The sequence below is a fragment of the Ovis aries genome, chromosome 14 (genome assembly GCF_016772045.2).
Source record: "Ovis aries strain OAR_USU_Benz2616 breed Rambouillet chromosome 14, ARS-UI_Ramb_v3.0, whole genome shotgun sequence".
Classification (NCBI taxonomy): Eukaryota; Metazoa; Chordata; class Mammalia; order Artiodactyla; family Bovidae; genus Ovis; species Ovis aries.
Window position 1 is genome coordinate 56,318,447 of NC_056067.1, and position 22,573 is coordinate 56,341,019.

General features: G+C 54.5%; 1 protein-coding gene across 2 annotated transcripts in view; it reads left to right on the plus strand.

The window, feature by feature from the left end:
• Positions 1-22,573, plus strand: part of MYBPC2 (myosin binding protein C2) — a 25,313-nt gene continuing 2,740 nt past the window's right edge. For both annotated transcript variants that reach the window (XM_060398787.1, XM_027977460.3), the window contains exons 1-26: positions 1-81; positions 1,209-1,301; positions 1,848-1,934; positions 2,090-2,238; positions 2,540-2,657; positions 3,687-3,735; positions 3,921-3,980; positions 6,233-6,426; positions 6,678-6,810; positions 8,308-8,432; positions 8,857-8,962; positions 10,108-10,280; positions 12,304-12,469; positions 13,630-13,736; positions 13,976-14,005; positions 14,418-14,557; positions 15,635-15,794; positions 15,892-15,996; positions 16,427-16,615; positions 17,066-17,200; positions 18,698-18,865; positions 19,024-19,112; positions 19,236-19,431; positions 19,664-19,803; positions 21,023-21,182; positions 21,567-21,703. In XM_060398787.1, coding sequence (XP_060254770.1) covers positions 63-81; positions 1,209-1,301; positions 1,848-1,934; positions 2,090-2,238; positions 2,540-2,657; positions 3,687-3,735; positions 3,921-3,980; positions 6,233-6,426; positions 6,678-6,810; positions 8,308-8,432; positions 8,857-8,962; positions 10,108-10,280; positions 12,304-12,469; positions 13,630-13,736; positions 13,976-14,005; positions 14,418-14,557; positions 15,635-15,794; positions 15,892-15,996; positions 16,427-16,615; positions 17,066-17,200; positions 18,698-18,865; positions 19,024-19,112; positions 19,236-19,431; positions 19,664-19,803; positions 21,023-21,182; positions 21,567-21,703 — 3,228 coding nt within the window. In that variant the 5' untranslated portion in view covers positions 1-62. The remainder of the gene's footprint in view (positions 82-1,208; positions 1,302-1,847; positions 1,935-2,089; positions 2,239-2,539; positions 2,658-3,686; positions 3,736-3,920; positions 3,981-6,232; positions 6,427-6,677; positions 6,811-8,307; positions 8,433-8,856; positions 8,963-10,107; positions 10,281-12,303; positions 12,470-13,629; positions 13,737-13,975; positions 14,006-14,417; positions 14,558-15,634; positions 15,795-15,891; positions 15,997-16,426; positions 16,616-17,065; positions 17,201-18,697; positions 18,866-19,023; positions 19,113-19,235; positions 19,432-19,663; positions 19,804-21,022; positions 21,183-21,566; positions 21,704-22,573) is intronic.

Consider the following 22,573-nt stretch of genomic DNA (forward strand, 5'->3'; position numbering starts at 1 on the left):
GTCCTCCCTAGGGCCCATCGGGACACCGCTGCGGTCGGAGGAGCGGGAGGAGGTCCGACGTCATGCCTGAGGCAAAACCAGGTGGCTTGGGGGAACTCCTTCCCTCTGTGGAGACGCAGTCCTGTTTTCACTGGGGTCTCTTCCTTCCGTGGGGCTGAGAGAATGGGGTGTCTTCTCCCATTGGGGAGGGGAGGGTCCCATACCTGTGTTAGGTGTGTGTGTGTGTGTGTGTGTGTGTGTGTGTGTGTGTGTGTGTAGGGGGTGATTCCCTTTCCCTTTGTGGTGGTGGGGGTTCCTTTCTCTGTAGGGAGCTGGGGGCTTATCTCTGGGTGCACGTGGAGATTCTCTGTGAATCAGTCTCTCTCCTCCTCCACGGGGATGGAAGTCCTGCGGCTGGAGACTGCAGGGTTTTGGCTGGGTGATCGGGTCCTTTACATTTAAGGATGCGGTCTTCTGGGAAAAGGACCTGGGTCACTTCTGTGAGTGAGAATTGGGACCTTTTTCTGCAGGGAGATGAGGGCCGGTCCTTGTGTGTCTAGTTATTAGGGGTCCCGGTCTGCGTGGTAAGGCGAGTTCTCTGTACAAAGATGAGGGCCCCTCCTTTGGATGGGGTGTGGGGCTTCCCAGTGTAGAAATTAGGGGACTTTCTCCATATAGAGGCTGGAGAGCCTTTCTCTGTGTACAGTTTTCGGGGCCCTTCTTTGAATGGGACTGGGGGGCATTTTTTTATATGCGAATGGGATGGGGCTTCCTCTCTATGAAGCAGTGAACGGAGGAGATACAAGCCCCCAGAGAGGACCCTTCCTCCTGGGATGTCCAGTCGGCTGGTACCAGGCCAACCAGGCTGAAGGGTGGGTGTGCAGCCCCTTGCTGCAGCTGGGGTCCTGTCGGGCTGGGCTCCAGCAGGCAGGGCGTATGAAAGATGCTATGATCAGCACCAGTATCCGATTTCCAACCCAGAGGAAGAGCTAATTATACCGTCAAGACCTAAAAGGTCAGAGCCGGGTGGCCCGGGTGGATGAGGCAAGGCCTTCCCCGGGGAGGGGAAGGAGAAACCGGATCCACAGACTCTCGGATTAGAGATAAATTTACACCTGGACGGCTGGACTCCAGGATCTGAAGGAGGCGGGGCCCCGGGGCCTGTGCTCAGGGGCTCTGGAAGAGAAGACGGAGCGCGTGCTCAACCGGGAATGTCTTCTGCCTCACAGCGGCCAAAAAGGCCCCAGCGGGCAAAGATGCTGCTGCCAAGCCGGCTCCCAAGGAAGCGCCCCCTCAAGAGGCCCCTGCAGCGCCCTCTACAGGTGAGATAGATGGCGCTCCCGCTGGCCGAGCGGAACCTGGCGGCTCATCCGCAGCCTCGCGGGTGGTACCTCCCCGCCCTCTCCTTCGGTCCGTCCTCCCCACAGCTCCAGGGCTGACCGTCCTCCCCTACTCACAGCCCTGCAGGGCTCCCCAGTGCTTCTAAGGCGGAGCCTAGCCCCTCAGCCTGGCCGTCAAGCCTCCAGCAACTGGCCGATCAGTCCGCAAGTCCCGCCCAGCTCTGAACGCCCCAGCCCATCCTGACACCTCTCCTACCCTTTTAAAGCCCCAGTTTAAGACCATCCGGATCTCAGATGGGGAAATTGAGGCCCAAACGGGTGGGGGAGCCTGGACACCCACACACCTGGATGACACGTTGGTCTCTCCCAGGTCAGGAAAAGCCATTTTGCCTCCAAGGTCTTTTTGATGCCGTGCAGAAGAAGGTCCTATCTTTCGCTCTAAACACCGCCCCCAAAATGTCCTGCCGCCCCCCTCCCCGGCCCGCCTCAGACCCCCACCCTCAACCCCGGGTCTTATCTCCTGAGCAGAAGCCCCACCCGAAGACCAGTCTCCCACCGCGGAGGAGCCCACCGGCGTTTTCCTGAAGAAGCCAGACTCCGTGTCGGTGGAGAATGGTGAGGGGGGCCTGCGCGAGGAGGGGGTGGGGGTTTGGGGGCTCCTGAGTCTGAGGGAGGTGGGGCCGGAGGCTCCCAGCGTCCCAGTCCGCTTTGTAGGGTCTTACGGTTCCTGCCCGAGCCTCCTTTGCCACCCATTCCCCCTCTCCTCCCAGGAAAGGATACTGTGATCGTGGCCAAGTTGAATGGGAAAGAGCTGCCGGCCAAACCGGCCGTCAAGTGGTTCAAGGGGAAGTGGTTGGAGCTGGGCAGCAAGAGCGGTGCCCGATTCTCCTTCAAGGAGTCCCACGACGCTGCCAGCAATGTGAGGACCCCATGGGGAGGCGAGGGCGTGGGGCGCAGGGCTGGAGGTTGTGCGGGGCTGCTCGGTAGAGGTTGCGTGGGGCAAGAGGGGAGACTGGTCCGGTAGGAGCAGGCTGCGTTTGGGCACGGGGTGAGCTCTCAGGGTCAGGGATGTGGGCCCCCACAGGTCAAGACTGTCCAGGCATGGGAGGAGACAGCTGGCCCTTCCTGGGGGGACTTGGAGAGTGGTGAGGTGGGCGGTAGGGGCATGGGGTGGCACCGGGAGTCGTCACATGCACTGGCACCCCTGGCCTGGCCCCCAGGTGTACACGGTGGAGCTGCACATCACGAAGGTGGTACTGGGGGACCGCGGGGATTACCGCATAGAGGTCAAAGCCAAGGACTTCTGTGACAGCTGTACCTTCAACATCGACGTGGAGTGTATGCTGGTGGGGTTGGGGGCCAAGGGTCTTGGGTCTGGGTAAGGGGGCGGATCTAAGCCGTGTGTAGGGATAGAGTGTAGAGGTGGGGCTGAGGTGGGCCCTGGTTTTTGGCGGATGGAGCACAGAGGCAGGGATCAGGGTATTCCAACCTGGAAGAGAAGTGAAAGTATTAGTTGCTCAGTTGTGTCTGACTCTCTGTGACCCCATGGATGGTAGCCTGCCAGCATCCTCCATCCATGGGCTTCTCCAGGCAGGAATACTGGAGTGGGTTGCTATTTCTTTCTCCAGGGGATCTTCCTGATTCAGGGATCATACCTGGGTCTCCTGCATTGCAGGCAGTCTCTTTACCACCTGAGCCACCAAGGAAGCCATTCAAAATTGGGGAGAGAGTCTACCATCTTAGAGCCTGTTGAGGTGGAGATTTGGGGGTGAAAAGGTTCAGGTTTTGGAGGTGTGCATGTGAGGCTTAGGAGGTGAGTTGTGTAGATTCCAGGGTCACAACATACAGGCTTGAGAGAGTGGCAGTAAGGGTTTGAGAAGTGAGGGTGTCCCAAGTTTTGTTTTTCAAATGTATTTTCCGTTTTATTGTCTATTGTTTATTTCATGTGAGTCTAAGGGTGAACGGGTTGAGGGTGGGGGTGTACAGGATTGATGGGAGGCTTTGGGGGCATGTGTGGAGCTCTGAGGGTGTACAGATTTTGAGGAGTCTTCAGCCCAGGTGGTGGGGGAGCTTAAATATGGAGGACACAGGTGCTGAGGTTGCCCCCGCCTGGGGAGAAGGCTCTCAGCTGGGGGATACAGGCTGCTGAGAGAGGGTGGTGCACGGCAGGGAAACGACTCTACAAGCAGAGGGTGTCCAGGTCTGAGAGAGAAGATGTGCTGGCCCACGAGATGGAGGGAAGGGGGCCTGGGTGAGGTTGTGCAGGCCTGGAGGAGGCTGTGCAGGCCTGGAGAGAGGGGCACTCTTGGTCTTAGATCAGCCTTTGCCTCCAAGCTCATCTTCTCTTCCCCCATCACACCTCCCCAGCACCCCGTCAGGACTCCGCTGGGCAGAGTCTAGAGAGCTTCAAGCGATCGTAAGTGACCCTGGACCCTGGGGAGCAGCAGGGGTGTGACCTGGTGCCAAGTACCATGGGAGGGTCTCCCTTGGGGGGCAGCTGCGGGAGAAGGGGAGGATCAGGGAAGCCTAGGAGTGGGGATTCAGGGTAAGCCTGAGAGTCGGGACCTTAATGAGGTCCACACTCCCTTTCGATGGCCACAGGAGTGAAGCAAAGTCAGACACCGCGGGTGAGCTGGATTTCAGCGGGCTGTTGAAGAAGAGGTGAGTCCATTCTGCCTGGCATGGAAAGGAGAGATGGGGGCTCAAGGAGAAAGATGGTGGGTGAGGTTCCCCTGCCCCCTTGCTTCCCCACTGCTATCCTGGGACTCCAGCCCCCCTCCATCTACCCCCCCCACCCACCCTGCCACCTGTCCATCCACCCATCCGCTCACACCTTTATCTTCAACCCCCCCCCCCAACCAATCAGCTGCCCATCAGTTTGCTTGCCTCCCCACCCTCTAAGCCATCACCCCTCACATCTACCTTCCTGTCCACTCAGGCTCTGATTCACCTATTCATCCACCTGTCCACTCACCTCCCCACCAGTCCATCCACTCATCCAACCATCCAACCGGCTACTTATCTACCCATCTACTAATCAACCCTCCCACTCATCAGTCTGCCCACTGCTCTGTTCATCCAACCAGCTACCTGTTTATCCACCAACAGATCCTTATCCGCCTACATACCCATTGCCCATCCCTCTGCCCACATATCCATTCATCTACTCACCGTCTTCCCGTCTGTCCACCCATGCCTTGGCCAATACACTCAGCCCCTCGTTCACTGACCTGTTTATTCGTCCTTCACCCACTGACTCCATCCTCCACTTCCCTACCTATTGAGGCATCTGTCTATCCACCTTCCACCATCCGTCGTCTACCCTGCATCTACCTTCCCATTTGTGACTCTGTCTGCACCTGCATCTCTCTTTCAACTGAGTCCAACATCTCAGCCACCCATCCTAACTCATCTACCTCCTCATCTAGCCAGGCCTCCCTCTATCAACTGTTCAGCTCTTCAGTGGCGCACCCATCCACTAGCTCACTCTGTTAGACTCATCTGTGTGCTGCGTGCTTAATGGCTCGGTCGTGTCGGCCTCTTTGCGACCCTGTGGACTGTAGCCCACCAGGCTCCTCTGTCCATGGGATTTTCCCAGGCAAGAATACTGGAGTGGGTTGCCATTTCCTTCTCCAAGACTCATCTATATGCAATTGTTATTGTGTAGGTAAAAAAAAAAAGATTGAATATTGGCCACTTTGTATGATTCAACATGATGCTTGTCCAGTCACTGAGTTATTCATTATCTGCTGGCCCATATATCCGTCTTTCCATTCACTCATCAATCCCCGTAATGAAATCGCCAACAATTCTATCTACCAATTGATTGATCTGTTTGTCTTTGCCCAGACATTCATCTTCCCAGCCATCTTCCATCAACATATTCACCCAGCCAGCTCCTCCCAACTCACTCAGCTGTTCTCCATCAACCCATCCACCTATCTTAATGCCGTCCATTCTCTACCAATCCATCCATCCATTGACCTGTTCATCCATCAGCCTAACCATCCATGGACTCTCCACCCACATATCAGTCCCCCACTTAATGCTCCGCACATCAATCCAGATAGTCACATGTCCCCAAATTTGCTCACTCATCTATTCTTCCTTTGTTCCCTTCCCTTCCTTCCTTCTTTCCAGAAATCCACTCACTCACTCTCTCACTCATCAAACATCTTCTGAGGCCTCCTGTCTACCAGGCCCTGAGCTGAGATCAGGGGAGAGAGAGAAGTTTGACTGGTTCCTTGATGTTGGGGTGCTCGTTGCCTTGGGAGGATGGGTCTGGTCCAGCAGACATGGACACAGACCAGGACTGTTTAGTGTGGTCGGAGAGACGGTCCCACGAGGGCCTTGTGAGAGCCCAGAGTGAGGGCAACTGCTATGCTCGGAGTATAGGGAGTGCCTCTGGAGGAGGGAGCTCTGGTGCTCGGTCTTGTAGGATGAAGGGCAGATGGAGAGGTCATCCAGGCAGGAAAACATTTTGTGCAAAGGCTCAGGGAAGCAGGAGCAAGCCCAGCGCATTCAGGAGAAGGCAAGCAGGGTGGTTTGGGTAGTGGCGGGAGTGGGGATGGGTCAGAGGGTGAGGTTGTGATTGGGAGGCTTAGCAGCTGGGGCTTCTTCCTTAGAGCAGTGGGGAGCCACGGAGGAGTTTTGAACAGGGAAGTGATGGCATCTGATGTAAGGGTTCAGAAATAGCCCTTGGGGGCCAAGGAGGGACCAGACTGGAGGGGAGGAGATGGGATGAGGTCAGGAGGCCAGGGAGGAGGGAGGCTGGGCGATGGACCAAGTGGGACCAGATAAGGAATAACAGGCCCAGAGAGGGCAAGTGACACAGAAAGTGGGAGGAGGAGGCAGAGGGAGACCCTCACTTCCTCACCTCCCTAGTGCCCCCGACCTGTTCTCCCCACCTTCAGGCAGGTGGTTGAGGAGGAGAAGAAAAAGAAGAAAGATGACGATGACCTCGGCATCCCGCCAGAGATTTGGGAGCTCCTGAAAGGGGCGAAGAAGAGCGAGTATGAGAGGATTGCCTTCCAGTATGGCATCACCGACCTCCGGGGCATGCTGAAGCGGCTCAAGAAGGCCAAGGTCGAGGTCAAGAAGAGCGCAGGTCAGTGCTGGTCTGAGGGCAGAAGGGCCCTGCCCATGGGGACTCCAGCATCGTGGGCAGCCAATGGTCAGGCCCTGGACTTATCCTTGGGAGGTCCCACTCTGAAGAGTAACAGAGAGCCCTGTTCTCAGGGGCCTCCAAGTTCATAAGAGGGTTTCTGACCTTGGTGGCCTAGGGGGGGAGCCTTGATGGCTCAGAGCACTGAGAACATCTATCTCAGCTCCATCCCCCTCACATCCCTCCATCTCTAGCCTTCACAAAGAAGCTGGATCCAGCCTACCAAGTGGACAAAGGCAACAAGATCAAGCTGGTGGTAGAGATCAGCGACCCAGACCTTCCCCTCAAGTGGTTCAAGAACGGCCAGGAAATCAAACCAAGTAGCAAGTATGTGGTGGGGGGTAGAGCCCGGGTTGGGGGGAAATCCAAGTCCCAGAGAGAGGAAGAGTCCAGAAATAAGACTGGCTACTCTTAACCCAGAAAGGGCACTCCCTCATCCATATGAAAAATACAGATATTGATACCTGGGTAGAAAAATAGACAAAGGCAATGAAGAACAGGAATTCAGTTAGAAGAAACCCAAATGGCTGATACACTAAGTACATGTTCGACTTCGCAAACACAAACACCATCACCAATAATAATAACACAAATAAAAACAGCGGTCTTGGGACTTCCCTGGTGGTTTAGGGGTTAAGACTTCACCTTCTGCTGCAAAGGGTGTCCGGATCCCTGGTAGGGGAGCTAAGTTCCCGCATGCCTCAGGGCTAGGAAACCGGAAAACAAAACAAAAAACAATGCTCTTTCTGCTCTCCAATTGGACAAAGACTTTAGAAAATGATAAAGCCTAGTGCTGGAGAAGACGTAGGAAAACTGGTCCACAGATGTTGGTGTTGGGAATGTGTATTGGCAAATCTCCAAAAGGGTAGTGTGTTCACGTTTAGACTGTACAACGCTAGGTATTTTCCATAAGGGCCTAATCATGGTTATGCATATTTAGCTGCAAGGATGTTCACTGGATCGATTGCTGCTGTAGCAAAAAATGGAAAACAACCAAAGCATACAATTCCATACTAAGGTGCTGTGTTGTTGCTAAAAAAGATACTAAAGTTGACACTAACATGGGAAGCTGTTGAAGGTTAGTGTTATGTGCAGAAGAAGAGTTCTCATTTCTGCTACACAAAACGTAAATCTGCATATAGATTTTATATAAAAAGATTGAAAAGACAGAGGTCAAAATGTTTGTAGCAATTATCTCGTGGCAGAACAATTATGGATGGGTTCTACTTTTATTAATTTTCCCTTGGCTGTGTTTTCTACATTTCTCATCGTGAGCATTGGGGATGTGATGACAAGTTATGTTAATTAAGATACAGGTTAACTTGCTATAACAAAGCGTCCCCAGCACAGGGCATTTCAGAGAGAAAGATGTTTCTAGCTGATTGACCTAGATCCAGGTTCCGCATATTTGGATACAAAATTTCTTATGGCATTGTCCTCATTGAATGATTGAAACTGGGTCATGGGCACAACTGTATCTATCAGATAGGAAGAGGGAAGGAGAGAAGTCAAGCATCACAAAATTAGAGATGACCTAGCAGTTATGCCCATCTCCTCCACTCACATTCTGTTGATCCAAGCTCAGCAGTGTGGCCATCCTAGCTGCAAAGGAGTCTGGGAAATGTAGTTCTTTAGGTGGGTTGAGAAGAAGGTAGATGGGTGGACAGTTAGCATCTCCACCGTGGTTTTTTAAATACTAGAACTTGGACCATTGACCCCTTTCCCACACAACTTGGCTCTGAGAGGAGTGGCTTGTCCTGAGAATAGATGGGTGGATGGAGGATCCCCTCTGTGCCCTGGGTTGAGCTGAGACTTTTGCCCCAGATACGTGTTTGAGAACGTTGGTAAGAAGCGAATCCTTACCATCAACAAGTGCACACTGGCGGACGATGCTGCTTATGAGGTCGTCGTCAAAGACGAGAAGTGTTTCACCGAGCTCTTCGTCAAAGGTGAGGCCGAGATTTGGGCGTGAGCTTGGGGAGTGGGGCTACTGGCCTCCTGTGGGGCTACCAGGAGACTACTGACCTCCTCTCTCCCAATGCCCACAGAATCCCCAGTCTTTAAAAAAAGATTTTATTTTGTATTGAGGTATAGCAGATTAACAAACAATGTTGTCATAGCTTCAGGTGAACAGTGAAGGGACTCAGCCATCCATGTACATGTATCCATTCTCCCCCAAACTCCCCTGCCATCCAGGCTGCCACATAACATTGAGCAGAGTTCCACGTACTATTCAGTAGGTCCTTCTCGGTTATCCATTTTAAATATAGCAGTGTGGGCATTTCCATCCTAAACTCCCTGACTATTCCTTCTCCCCATCCTTCCCCCTGGGAACCATACGTTTGTTCTCTAAATCTGTGAGTCTCTTTCTAGAACCCCCAGTCTTGATTGTCACACCCCTGGAGGACCAGCAGGTGTTTGTGGGCAATCGGGTAGAAATGGCAGTGGAGGTGTCAGAAGAAGGTGCCCAAGTCATGTGGTAAGTGATTCTTGACCTCTGATCTCCATACGGATGCCCACAGTGTCTTCGCCTCAGCCTCAGTCCTTAGGATCTCTCTTGAAGGCTTCAGACCTTTACCCAGGTTTCTGGGAGACCTCAGCCTTTCCCTATAAATCCTGATCGTCACTCATGACCTCTTCCTGAAACTTCTGACCTCTGCTCTTCCAGGTCTTTTTCTGGATCCTTGCTATTTCCGATTCACCAAATTATGTATTCACCCATTCAACCAATTATCCATCGTTTGGTCCATTCACTCTTGTATCCATCCATCTTTCTGTCCATTTATCTATCCCGTATCCATCCACCCCCCCATTCATCTCACTGATTCAGCCATCCATCTCATCCATCCACCCACTCACCCATCTATCCATCTATTTATCCATTCTTACATCTATTCCCCCACCCAACAAGTATTTATAGAGCACCTACTGTGTGATGGCACACTTCAAAATACTGGAGATAAAATGGGGAGAAAATATATCAACATGGCTTCTGCCCTTATGCTGTTTATGATCTGGCAAATTGCTGGGGCATGGGGTGTGTGTGTGTGTGTGTGTGTGTGTGTGTGTGTGTGTGTGTGTGTATTGGAGACAGATAGAGGCATTAATCAAGTCATCACACAAATAATTATCAACGTTCTATTTTGACAAGTATATCAAAGGAGCAATAACTGATGCTGTAACCAGTTTTTAATCGGAGAGAGGGACTCGGGAGGTCAGGGAAAGCTTCCTGGAGGAGGTGACAATTGAGCTGATATTCAAATGATGAGAAAGTAGAAGTGAAGTGGGAGGAGTGGCGCAGGCAGGGAAGCACCATTTTCTGAGGCCATGATATCTGCCATATCTCGGTGACCCTGAACTTCCTCTATACTCTGACCTCTACTGTGACCTCATTTTCTGTCTCCTGATCTCCAACGAAGTCCTGTGGCCTGTGACCACTTCTTCCTGATTTTCTCCTCTGACCTGTGACCCATCTACTCTAGACCTCTGTCAACGTTTCTCTCTCCTCCTTTTCTTGATTCCCCTTCTGACCCCTGATTCTTGCTCAAGACTGTCTGACCCCTGACTCACCTCTGACATCCAGACGCCGGGCCAAATGGATTCCTCACTTCCCCCTCCCCCCAGGCTGAAAGACGGCGTGGAACTGACTCGGGAGGATTCCTTCAAGTCCAGGTACCGCCTCAAGAAGGATGGGAAGCGTCACATCCTCATCTACGCGGAAGTGGCCTTGGAGGATAAGGGGCACTACAAGGTCATGACCAACGGCGACCAGTGTGAGGCGGAGCTCATCGTGGAAGGTACGGGGCCTCCCGGGGGCCAGGGCAGGGGCCGCGCTGCGCGAGCTTCAACACACAGCTCCGAGGTGCCCAAGCCCCAAGTCTTGGCGCTCTCCCTGACTCCTTCTTTCCCTCCTACCCTACATGCCATTCACCAGCAGATCCTGGGGGCTCCACCTTCAAAGGATATTCTGAATCTGACAATTTCCTTCCACTTCCGTTGCCCACGCCCGGCCCAGGTCTCCCTCCCTTTATGCCTGGACTGGTGCAGTAGTAGTCTCTACGCTGCTGGTTCTGTTTCTACACTTGTGCCCCCACCTCCATGCCAGCCAGAACAATCCTTGTAAAATGTCGGACGACGGAAACGGGATGCATTCTGTGGTCTAGCTCACGGGATAGGACCCATGTCAATTTCTGGTGCTGGTGACTACATTTACAAGAGATGTCACCACCCCCGCACACACACTCCTGTGAGTCTGTAGTTCTTTTTTTTTTTTTTTTAATATTTTTATTTTATTTATCCTGCTGCACTGGGTCTTCGTGGTCACTGCGGGATCTTTAGTTGAGGCATGTGAACTCTGGTTGCAGCATGTGGGATCTAGCTTCCTGACCAGGGATCAAACATGGGGCCTCTGAATTGGAAGCATGGAGTCTTAGCCACTGAGTCACCAGGGGAGTCCCCTGTAATTCTTAAAAAAAAAAAAAAAGCTTGAATCATTGATGGGCCAGATAAATGATGATATATCCATCTGTAGCCATAAAAAGAACTCTGTTGATTTGGAAGGGTTTCCAACATATATTGTTAGGCGAAGAAGCAAATATGCCACTATTTGTATGGAAGGGAAAGAGGAAGGAAGGGAGAGAGGGAAGGAGGGAGGAAAGAAAAGAAAGAAGGAGAGGAAGGAAGAAAGATAAGAGGGAAGGGAAGGAAGGAGGAAAGAAACTGTATGCACATCTTTGCTTTTACGGCTGTGAGCTGGCTATTTGGAGATTGGATAGGGCCCTGTACAGTTGGCGGTGGGGAGGTGAGCGATCTCCCCCTCTATACTTACATCCTCTTATCGTTTTATTTTTTTCATAATTGTATTTATTTATATTTTTCTGGCTGTGCGGGTCTGCCTTGCTGTGTGGGCTCTTCTCTCCTTGCCGTGCGCGGGCTTCTCACCGTGCTGGCTTCTGTTGCAGAGCGCAGGCTCGGGGATGTAAGGGCATTCGTAGCTGTGGCTCACGAGCTCAGTGGTTGTGGCTCCCGGGCTCTAGAGCACAGGCTCAGTAGTCGTGGGGCACGGGCTTGGTTGCTCCACGGCATGCGGGATCCTCCCAGACCAGCGATCGAACCCATGTCCCCCGTGTTGGCAGCTGGCCTCCCTACCACTGAGCCACCAGGGAAGCCCCTATCATTTTATTTTTAAGCCATACAAGTGCATTGTTTTATTTAAAAAATTAAAATTAAAAAAAAAAAGTCAGACCCCAGCCATCTTGGCAACACTTTCCACCTCCCTCAGAGTCAATGCAGAGCCTTGTCTGTGGCCCTCGGGGTCTGACCCTGCCTGCATCATCTCCCTCGTCTGCCTCCCTCCGCGCCAGCCTGCTGGCTGTTTTCCGAGTTGACAAGCCTGCTTTCCCGTGCTGGGTCCTTGCACAAGCCACGCCCTTTACCTGGGGGCCTTCTGCAGCCTCCCTGCCTTCCCCAGGCCTCGTCACTCCCTCTTGTTGTTGTTCAGTCGCTAAGTCACGTCCGACCTGCAGCATGCCAGGCTTCCCTGTCCTCCAGTATGTCCTGGAGTTTGCTCAAATTTAGGTCGAGTCAGTGATGCCATCCAAGCAACCAGCACTCCCTCCAGTTTTTGGTTTGTGTTTTCCGTTCAGTATCTGTCTCCCCACTAGAATGTGGGCTCGTGAAACCTACAGATTTTTTTTCTGGGTTGTTTCACGGCTGGATCCCCGGAGCCAGAGACTGTGCTTGGCCCATAGTGGGTGTTGGCGAATCCTCGCACGGACAGACTGCACCTCGATGACCCCGTCTCCTTCCCTCCCCATCCAGAGAAACAGCTGGAAGTCCTGCAGGACATTGCGGACCTGACGGTGAAGGCCTCGGAACAGGCCGTGTTCAAGTGTGAGGTGTCTGATGAGAAGGTCACGGGCAAGTGGTACAAGAACGGGGTGGAGGTGCGGCCCAGCAAACGGATCACCATCTCCCACACTGGGAGGTACGGAGTACGCTGTGCACGTGGCCCGTAGACCTCGTGGTTTCAAATGACAAGGGTTTAGGGAATTCCCTGGTGGTCCAGTGGTTAGGACCTGGTGCTTTCCCTGCGGTGGCTTGGATTCAGTTCCTGGTTGGGGTACTGATATCCCACAGGCTGTGTGGTGCGGCCAAAAAAAAAAAAAAAGAACAGGAGTTTATTTCATTGTGAGCCTCAGGCGTGGTTGAAGGCTGGCTGATCTCGGATGGCCATCATCCTCGACTCACTCAGGGTCTCGGCTAGGATAGCTGGGCTGCTCCCGTCTGGTCCATGGGACTTCTCATCCCCCAGGAGGCTGGTCCTGGCATGTTCCTGTGGCCGGCACAGGTGTCCCACGAGAGAGCAGAAGCCAACAGGGCCTCTGAGTGCCGTGTGCTGTCCCTGCATCACTTCTACCGTGTCCTAAGGGACAAAAGAGGTCACAACCTGTAGGTTTCCTTGCAGGGGTCACCACTCCAGGGAGGGAAATCTGTGGCCATGTTTGCAGTCGGCTTTGGCAGGGAGGGGACTTCCCTGGTGGTCCAGTGATTAAGACTCTATGCTTCCAACGCAGGAGACAGGTTCGATCCCTGGTTGGGGCTCTAAGATCCCACATGCCGTGTGGTGCAGAAAACATTAAAAGAAAGAAAAAAAAAGGGAACTAGTTTGGAAGGGACGGTGTCTAGCTAGGGAAACAGGACAGAAATTCAAAGCATAGCAGGTGGACGCCTGACATCAACACCTGGTAATCTGTAGGAACACTGTGTCCCGGTGGGTCTCCCGACAGCAGCTTTTGACAGAACGTAGCCTTTTTCTGGGTTCTGTGTAAGGACCGCTGCCTGCTGGTGGTGTCAGCAAGGGCCAGAGTCAACGCTAACGCGTTACCGTGTGCTGGGGAGCCTTCTGAATGCTTTACAAGAACCCCCTCGTAGACTGTCAACATTACCCCTGCTTCATAGGTGAAGAATCAGGGGCAGGGAGAGGCTAAGTGACTTGCCCAGGGTCACACAGCTAGTAAGGAGAAGAGTGGGATTGGGTTCCAGTTACTAGCATTGCGTTGGGCACGTGGATTGTACCGCGGAGTGTGTTTCTCCGCGGTGGTCCCCAGGACGACCTAGGCTGACCTCTGCCCTGCCCTCCCCTAGGATCCACAAGCTGGTGATTGATGACGTCCGGCCTGAGGATGAGGGAGACTACACGTTTGTGCCCGATGGCTATGCCCTGTCCCTCTCGGCCAAGCTCAACTTCCTGGGTGCGGGTGCCTCTGGGTTTCCCACCTCCCCCGGGGGGCTCAGATGCTCCCCTTCAGGATTGAGTTGCCCTAACTGTACATTGGGGGGTAACAGAGGGTAGGTGGGATGTCGTGGGCCTGAATCCACCCCCACCCCCCCGGTCCCAGGGTGACACCAGGCCCTCCCCTCTGCCTCCAGGGTGTGAGGGGGGCATGAGGGGCCCCATAGACCTAACCATCTGGTCTTCTTCATCCTCCAGAAATCAAGGTGGAGTACGTCCCCAAGCAAGGTAAGGACCAGGGGCTGCTATGGTCTTTAAGCAGGAGGCTGGACCCCCGGGTCTGTGGGAGGAGGGGCTGGGGGGCTGGACCCCTGGGTCTGCGGGAGGAGGGGCTGGGGGGCTGGATCCCTGGGTCTGAGTCAGGAAGGGCTGGGGGTCTTGACCCCTGGGTCTGAGTCGGGAGGGGCTGGGGGCTGGACTCTGGGTCTGAGTTGGGAGGGGCTGGGGGCCTGGACCCCTGGGTGTGAGGGGGGAGGGGCTGGGGGTCTGGATCCTGGATCTGAGGGAAGAGGGAGCTGGGGACCTAGACCGCTTGTTCTCTAAGGCTGTTGGAACCCAGCTTCCCAGGAGATCCTCTGGAGGGGTTAGGAGGCCCAGCTGTCTACTCCCAAGTTGCCCAGACTCTCTCCTCTGCCACCAGAGCCACCCAAAATCCACCTGGACTGCTCTGGGCAGACCTCGGAAAATTCTGTCGTGGTTGTGGCCGGAAACAAGCTGAGGCTGGATGTGTCCATCACCGGGGAGCCCCGGCCTGTTGCCACCTGGATGAAGGAGGATGAGGTGTGGTGCGGCCTCCCCGGTGCCTTGACCTCTCCCTCTCAGCCCTGCTGGGTGGCTTTAGGCAGGATGGTTCCCTTCTCTGAGCTTCACTCTCATTGTCTGTAAAATGATGAGTATGATTCCTTCTTCAGAGAGATGAAGACTGGAGATGATATTTGTTCATCACATGGTACTGGCCCAGCACATGATGGGTATTCCATCTATCCATCCATCCGTTAACCTGGTAATCCATCAGTCAGTCCAGCCATTCATCAACTCATCCATCTAACCATCTTTCCATTCATCAGTTCATTAATTGATTAGTTCATTCAACAATCAACCCATTTGTCCATTTATCCATGAACTTATCCATCCATCCACCCATCCATCTATGCATCCATGCAACGAATATTTTCATCTTGTATGTTCCAGGCCCTGAGACAGTTCAGTTTTTCTTCTTTCCTCTGGGCTTCAGTTTCCTCTTCTGTAAAATGGAGAGACTTAACTCAGTCTTCATTCACGCCTTCACTCAGCAAAGCGCCCCCCCTTCCCCCACCCCGAGGTTCAGGTTCTGTGCTCAGGCACTGAGGATACAACCAGGAATCACATGTAACCCCTGCCTTCCTGGAGCCTTCACTTGTGGAGAGAGGCAGACCGGTGCCCAAAGAGTCACAGTCCAGGGTGATCGGGGCTGAGCTAAAGGGAGGTACCGGAAACTACGAGGATTCAGAGGCTGGAGCCACATACACCTTCCTGAGGGTATCCAAGAGGGCTTCCCAGAAGAGGTGACTTCTGGGTGGGTTCTAGAGGATGGGTAATGATACAGCAGGTCGAGAAGTGGGTCAGGGCATCGTACACCCCAGGGATCAGCTCTGTAACATCTTGGGGATGAGACAGTCTGGTGTGTTTAATGAAGGGTGGTGTTTGCTGGAGGGTGAGGAGGGCAGCGGGGGTGGTGATGAGGCTGGGGGCAGGCTCACCAGGTCCTCTGCGGCTGGGTCCACGGGGAGCCCCTGGAGACTGCTGAGCAGCGCAGGGGCAGAGGCCAGTTTGGGTCTGGAGAGAAGCAGATGGAGGCCACCTGGTGGTTGTGTTCAGGTGTTCACGGGCACCGAGGGCAGGGTCCGCATCGAGCAGCGAGGTGACATCAGCAGCTTCGTGATCGAGAGCGCAGAGCGGGGCGATGAGGGTCGCTATACCATCAAGGTCACCAATCCCGCAGGCGAGGACGTGGCCTCCATCCTCCTGAAGGTTGTGGGTAAGCACGGGGGTCCTGAGGGCTGAGCCAGGGGGTGGTCCCCCAAAGCCCCGAGGGGTCCTCTGACCATCCTGCCTGGACCCCCTGCCCCCTGCAGATGTCCCAGACCCCCCGGAGGCGGTGCGAGTCACTTCGGTTGGAGAGGACTGGGCCGTCCTGGTTTGGGAGCCCCCCAAGTACGACGGGGGACGGCCGGTCACCGGTGAGTGCTTGTCTTCCAAAGGGCCATGACCGCTGACCTCCCCCGCTCCCCGACTTCTCCTTGACCTCCAAGAGTCCTCAGCAGCCTCAGTGACCACCCTTGGAGACATGGTTTTCTGTCTTCAGCATCTCACCATCCCCTTTGCCTTCCCGTCGTCCTTTCCTCCCCAGTGACCTGGGAATCCTGGCTTTCGCTAACAGCCGAGGATTTTCCATGACCCCTGACCCCCTGATTCATGACCTGTAACCCTTCTTGATCCCTGGCCCCACGTGGGTGACCTCTACCTGCTCTGTGACCCTAACATTCATGGCCTCAGACCTCTCTGGGTCATGTGACTTTCTGCTGCGCCCTTGACTGCCCCCCGACTGACCTGTGACCCCAAGCCTCCCCATGACTGCCCACACTTCTCTCTGCCGTGGGGGGCTTCCAGGATACCTCCTGGAGCGGAAGAAGAAGGGCTCCCAGCGCTGGATGAAGCTGAACTTCGAGGTCTTCACGGAGACCACCTACGAGTCCACCAACATGATCGAGGGCATCCTCTACGAGATGCGAGTCTTTGCCGTCAACGCCATTGGGGTCTCCCAGCCCAGCATGAACACCAAGCCCTTCATGCCTATTGGTGATGCCTCTCTGCACCCTTCCCGAGTCCCTGCCCACCCCTGACCCATGCCCCGCCTGTCACTGATCTCGGACCCTACATCCAGGCCTTGCAGTCTCGTGACTCTGCTGACTTCTGTCCCCTCTCATCCAACAACTCAAGGCTTTGACCCCCCAGCCCCATGCACTCTTCTGATCTCTTCCCCACCCAGTACATCCGCCACTCACCTTTATGATCCTGGACTCCGTGCTGTCTCCTGAATGTGTCCTTGACCTCTGACCTACCATGCTGACACCCATCCCTGCCCTTGGAGACCTCACGATCCCTGGATCCCATTGCCCAAGACCGGCAATGCCACATCCTTGCTTGCTGACCTCTGAGTCACCATATTGATCCCTTTCCTGACCAAAGACTCCAGCTCTGACCCCTGAGCCCTCGTTAACTCCAGCCCCTTTCCCTGGAATCTTACAGCGCCCACTAGTGAACCGCAGCACCTGACTGTGGAGGACGTGACTGACACCACCACCACCCTCAAGTGGCGGCCCCCAGAGAAGATCGGGGCGGGCGGCATCGATGGGTACCTGATCGAGTACTGCGTGGAGGGCTGTGAGTCACCCCATCTGGCCTGGTGGGGGGCAGTGACGCAGGCAGAGCCCCAGTGGCCGTCCAGTCCAGGGACTGCTCCTGGGGCAGATCTCTGGCGTAGTGAGCTACCCTTCTGTTTGTGCTTGCTCGAATCTGGGACGGGATGGGTCAAGCCAGGCCCCCAGTGACCAGCTTGTCCTCTGTCCCTCCCTCTCTCCTTACCCACTTCCTTCCTTCCTCTCCTACACACATTCTCTGTACAGCGATACCATTTATGCATCCTCCAAGTATTTATTGCCCTTCCTGAATTCTATGTACCCACCCCCCCAACCTTCCATCCATCCATCCATCCATCCAAGTACTTATTACTCCCTACACTCCCTTCTCCTCTGTTCTATCCATTTATCCATTCATCTACCCATCCCACCAGCCTTTCATTCTTCCTTTCTTCTTGTCCTCCCTCATCTCTCCCTCCTTCCTTTCCTTCTCTCTCTCCCTCTCCCTTCCTTCCCTCCTTCCCTCTTTCCTTCCTCTTCACGACCCATCTGCCCAACCAGTAACATATCTTTCATCCTTATATCTATCTCTTCACCACTTTCTTCTCTCCCGCCCTGCTTTCCATCCCTCTGTTTGCCTACGAGACCATTTAACCGTCTAACAACCTGTTGTCTTTCTGTCCATCCATTGATCCATCCATGCATCCATCCATATTTCCACACATCTCACCCTCCATCCTTCACTGAACAAATTGAGCCGTTCTTGGTGTCAACAGCTCCGTGACTCCATAACAGGCTCAGTGCCTGGGCTCTGGGATGTCTCCAACATGGTCCTCTCACAGAAAAGACAGTGATGCCATATCCCAGGCCTTAAGTCAGACAGATGTGGGTTCCAGTCCTGGCCCTACCCTACACTTTTTAACTGTGTGACCTTGGGCAAGTCTCAGCCTCTGCTTCCTCATCTAAAAATGGTGAAGACAGTTCCCACCTTGATGGGATGCAGTGATGACCGCATCCGGGGATGCACGTAAATGATGGATGCTTGGACTCTGGTCAGTTTCTTCCCTTTCTCTTCCCAGCACTCTTTGCTCCACTCCTCCCCTTCCCCTCCCCTTCCCCTCTCCTCCCCAGTCTGTGTTTCAGAATCTACTTTTGTTAGAGTTCACCCTGTCAACTCTTGCTCTGATCCATAGTAGCTCACCAACCCCCTGCAAAGAAACCAAGATGGAAAGTCACCTATTACAGAGGCAGGAAATCCCAGGGGGCCCTCTTGAACTCCACTCCCAAGTCTTTACCCTCTCTGACCTTCAGTTTCCTCACTTCTAAAATGGGGATAACTGCGGAGGCAGGAATTAATGAACTAACATTAATCAGCTCCAACTTGGTCCTGAGACAAGCTCAAGAAATGTCAGCTGCAGCTAGGCCTTGCTGTGGGGCCCGGAGGCGCTGAAGGGACACGGACTAGAGGGGGCCCCTAGGAAGGTCCTGAAGGACGCTCCCCAGCCTGTCTCCTCTCTCATAGCTGATGAGTGGATCCCTGCTAACACGGAGCCTGTGGAGCGCTGCGGCTTCACCGTCAAGAATCTCCCCACAGGAGCCAAAATCACGTTCCGCGTGGTCGGGGTCAACATCGCGGGCCGCAGCCAGCCGGCGACCCTGGCCCAGCCGGTCACCATCCGGGAGATTGTGGGTGAGCACCTCCTGACCCCCTGACCCTGCTCTCCAAAAGACCAAGCTGGTGTGGTCACTAGAGCCGCCCCCTCGTCGCCCCTAGTCTCTGTACCTCCGTAGGACGTCCCCTCGCACCCCCGCCTGGCGCTGAGCCCTTCCCTGGGTTTGTACCCTCAGAGCAACCCAAAATCCGGCTACCCCGCCACCTCCGCCAGACTTACGTCCGCAAAGTCGGGGAGCACCTCAACCTGGTCATCCCCTTCCAGGTGCGTCGAGCTGCGGGTTGCGGGGGTGGGGCGCGGAGCGGGGTGCAGGGGTGAGGAGGGGTCAGTTCCTGCGGGTCAGACCCAGGCTGACCACCGCGTCCCACCCCGCCCCTCCCCGGGCAGGGAAAGCCGAGGCCGCAGGTGGTGTGGACCAAGGGCGGGGCGCCCATAGACACCAACCACGTGCACGTGCGCACCAGCGACTTCGACACGGTGTTCTTCGTGCGCCAGGCGGCCCGCTCCGACTCCGGGGAGTATGAGCTCACGGTGCAGATCGAGAACATGAAGGACACGGCCACCATCCGCATCCGGGTTGTGGGTGCGCGGCCCGCGGGCGGGGAGGGGAGGGGAGGAGAGGCGAATGAGCCGGACGCGGGAAAGTGGGGAGGTTGGAACGTAGGAGGCTGGGGCAGAAGGGGAGGAAATGCGAGAGGGATGCCAAGGCAGGGAACCTGAGACTCTCCAGGGGTGGGGATGGGCGGGCGGCCCAGAGGAGTGAGGCGCTGGACATTTAGAGATGCTTGACTTCTAACAGCCCACCCACCCTCCAGAAAAGGCAGGGCCCCCGGAGAATGTGATGGTGAAGGAGGTGTGGGGTACCAACGCGCTGGTGGAGTGGCAGCCCCCCAGGGATGACGGCAACAGTGAGATCACCGGGTATCTCGTCCAGAAAGCTGACAAGAAAACCATGGTGAGCGAGGGGCCGGCGTGGCGTGAGGGTAAGGGGAGAAAAGCTAGGGAGATTGTTACAGCAGGCGTGCTGTTCCCATTTCCCAGCTGCGGAAAACTGAGGCGCTGAGAGATCCGGGGGAATGGGTCGGGGCCGCGAGGAAAGACTTTTTGGCTGAGATTTGGTGCATAATAGGTTTCTTTTTTTTGCTGCACCGTGTGGCTTGTGGGATCTTATTTTCCTGGCCAGAGACTGAACTTGGGCCACAGCAGTGAAATCGTTGAGTCTTAACCACTAGGCCACCAGGGGAACTCTAATAGGTTTTCTTTTTCTTTTTATTGAGGTAAAAGTCACCTAACAAAAATTCCCCAGGTGGTGCTAGTAGTAAAGAACCCACCTGCAGGAGATGTAAGAGACTCGAGTTCAATCCCTGGGTTGGGAAGATCCCCTGGAGGAGCGCGTGACAACCCACTCCAGTATTCTTGCCTGGAGAATCCCCATGGACAGAGGAGCCTGGCGGGCTACAGTCCATGGATGGGGTCACAAAGAATCGGACATGCCTGAAGCAACTTAGCACGCATACATTTTTAAGAGGGATTTCCCATCTTCCCACTGTTGTGCAACCACCCCCTCTATTTCATTCCAAGACATTTCCATCACCTGGCACGGAAACCCCGTGTCCATCAAGCAGTCCCTCCCCTTCCCCCCACCCAGCCCCTGGCAGCCCCCCATCTGCGTCCTGTCTCTGTGGATTTGCCTATCCCGGGCATTGCGTCTGGACACGGTCTCGCGCTGTGAGCCTTTGTGTCTGGCTCCTTTCAACTCGGCATCATGTTTTCCAGGTTCATCCACGTTGCAGCTGGCGTCCGCGCCTCACTGCTTTTCGTGGCTGAGCGCCACGTTTGTTTGGTTAGTTTTGGCCATACCACTTGGCTTGTGGGATCTTGGTTCCCCAACCAGGGATGGAACCTGTTGCCCGCTGCAGTGGAAGCAGAGTCCTAACCACTGGACTGCCAGGGAATTCCCCTACCAGTCCCTGGCTGGAGCGGACCTTGCTGGACCTCGTTTCGCTTGTCCGTTCAGCCGCTGAGGGGCACTTGGGTTGCTCCCGCCTCCCGCTCGTTGTGCACAGGGCTGCTGGGAAGGGCAGGTTCTGTGAGCGAGGCGTCTGCTTTCCTGACGCCCTTCCTGGGTCCGTGTCCCTGACCCTCCCGGCCCCTCCCTGTCCCCTGCGCTGCAGGAGTGGTTCACAGTTTATGAGCGCAACCGGCACACCTCCTGCACCGTGTCCGATCTCATCATGGGCAACGAGTACTATTTCCGAGTTTACAGCGAAAACATCTGTGGGCTCAGCGACTTGCCTGGCGTCTCCAAGAACACAGCCCGGATCGTCAAGACAGGTCTGGCCACCCCCACCTGCTCAGGGCCAGTCCTGGTCCCCCGTCTCTCTCTGGGTTTGTTTTCTTTTGGAGTATAGTTGATTTATGATGTTGTGTTAGTTCAGGTGTACAGCCACGTGATTCAGTTCTACATATACATATATTCACCATTCTTCAGAGTCTTTTCCTACACAGGTTATTACAGAATATTGAGTAGCGCTCTCTATGCTATACAGTAGGTCCTGGTTGGTTATCTGTCATATATACAGCCTCTCTGGGATTTGCACTTGACTCCTCTGATCATCCCCCTCCTGGACTCAGAGCTGATGGCACCTGGTGCTGGAGGAGAGGTGGTCGGAGACAGTCAGGGTCGGTCCCCTCACAGGTGCATCTCCCCTCCCCCAGGTATGACCCTCAAGTTGCCCGAGTACAAGGAACACGACTTCCGAACGCCCCCCAAGTTCCTGACGCCTCTGTTTGACCGAGTGGTGGTGGCTGGTTACGCTGCAGCTCTCAACTGTGCCGTGAGAGGCCACCCGAAGGTGCCGTGCGTGTGTGTGTGTGTGTGTGTGTGTGTGTGTGTGTGTGACCCTGGGGGAACATGTTCACCTTCCAGGGTGAAGCCTCCTTGCCTTCTCACCGCATGGGCTTCTCCTCCCTGAGTTCTTTCTCGTCTGCTCATGGGATTTACTTTTAGTGAAAAGTGTTTCCTTTGTTTGTATTTATTAGTTTTGTCTGTGCCACCTGGCTTGGGGGGGATCCTAGCTTCCCAAAGCAGGAATTGAACCTGTGCCCCTTGCAGCGGTAGTGTGGAGTCTTAACCACTGGACCACCAGGGAAGCCCCGGGATTTGCTTGCTTTTCACTCACTTCCTGTCTCTCTCCTCTAGCTAGAGCGCAAATCTCAGTTCATTACACTCCGACTTCCCTAGAAAACAGGAATTTTGGGGTGGAGGGGTTCTAACACTTCAAGGCCCTGTCCAGTTTCCAGGCTGCTGTCTGGGAATGCGGATACTTGCAGTCTTGAACTCCCAAGGGCCCACCTAGACCAGGGGCTGCAAACTATGGCCCTCAGGCCAAATCTGTCAGCCACTGGTTTCTCGAAATAAGATTTTTTAATCCTTTTGTTTTCTTTTTCTTTTGTTACTTTGCTTTCACATTGCTAAATAAGATTCTGTTGGAACACGGCTGTTCACACTAGTTTGTGTGTTGTCTCTGGCTCAGAGACCACAGGGCTCAGGAAGCCTAAATCATTGACTGCCTGACCCTTTTGACACATTTTGCCATCTCCTGGTCTAACTCCAATTTTTAGCATCAGCCCCAGTAGGCCTACCATGGATTCCATCACTGCTGTTTACTGTTTTATTCACTAACTCCATTTATTCATTCATTCCATTCATTTATTCCCCTAGC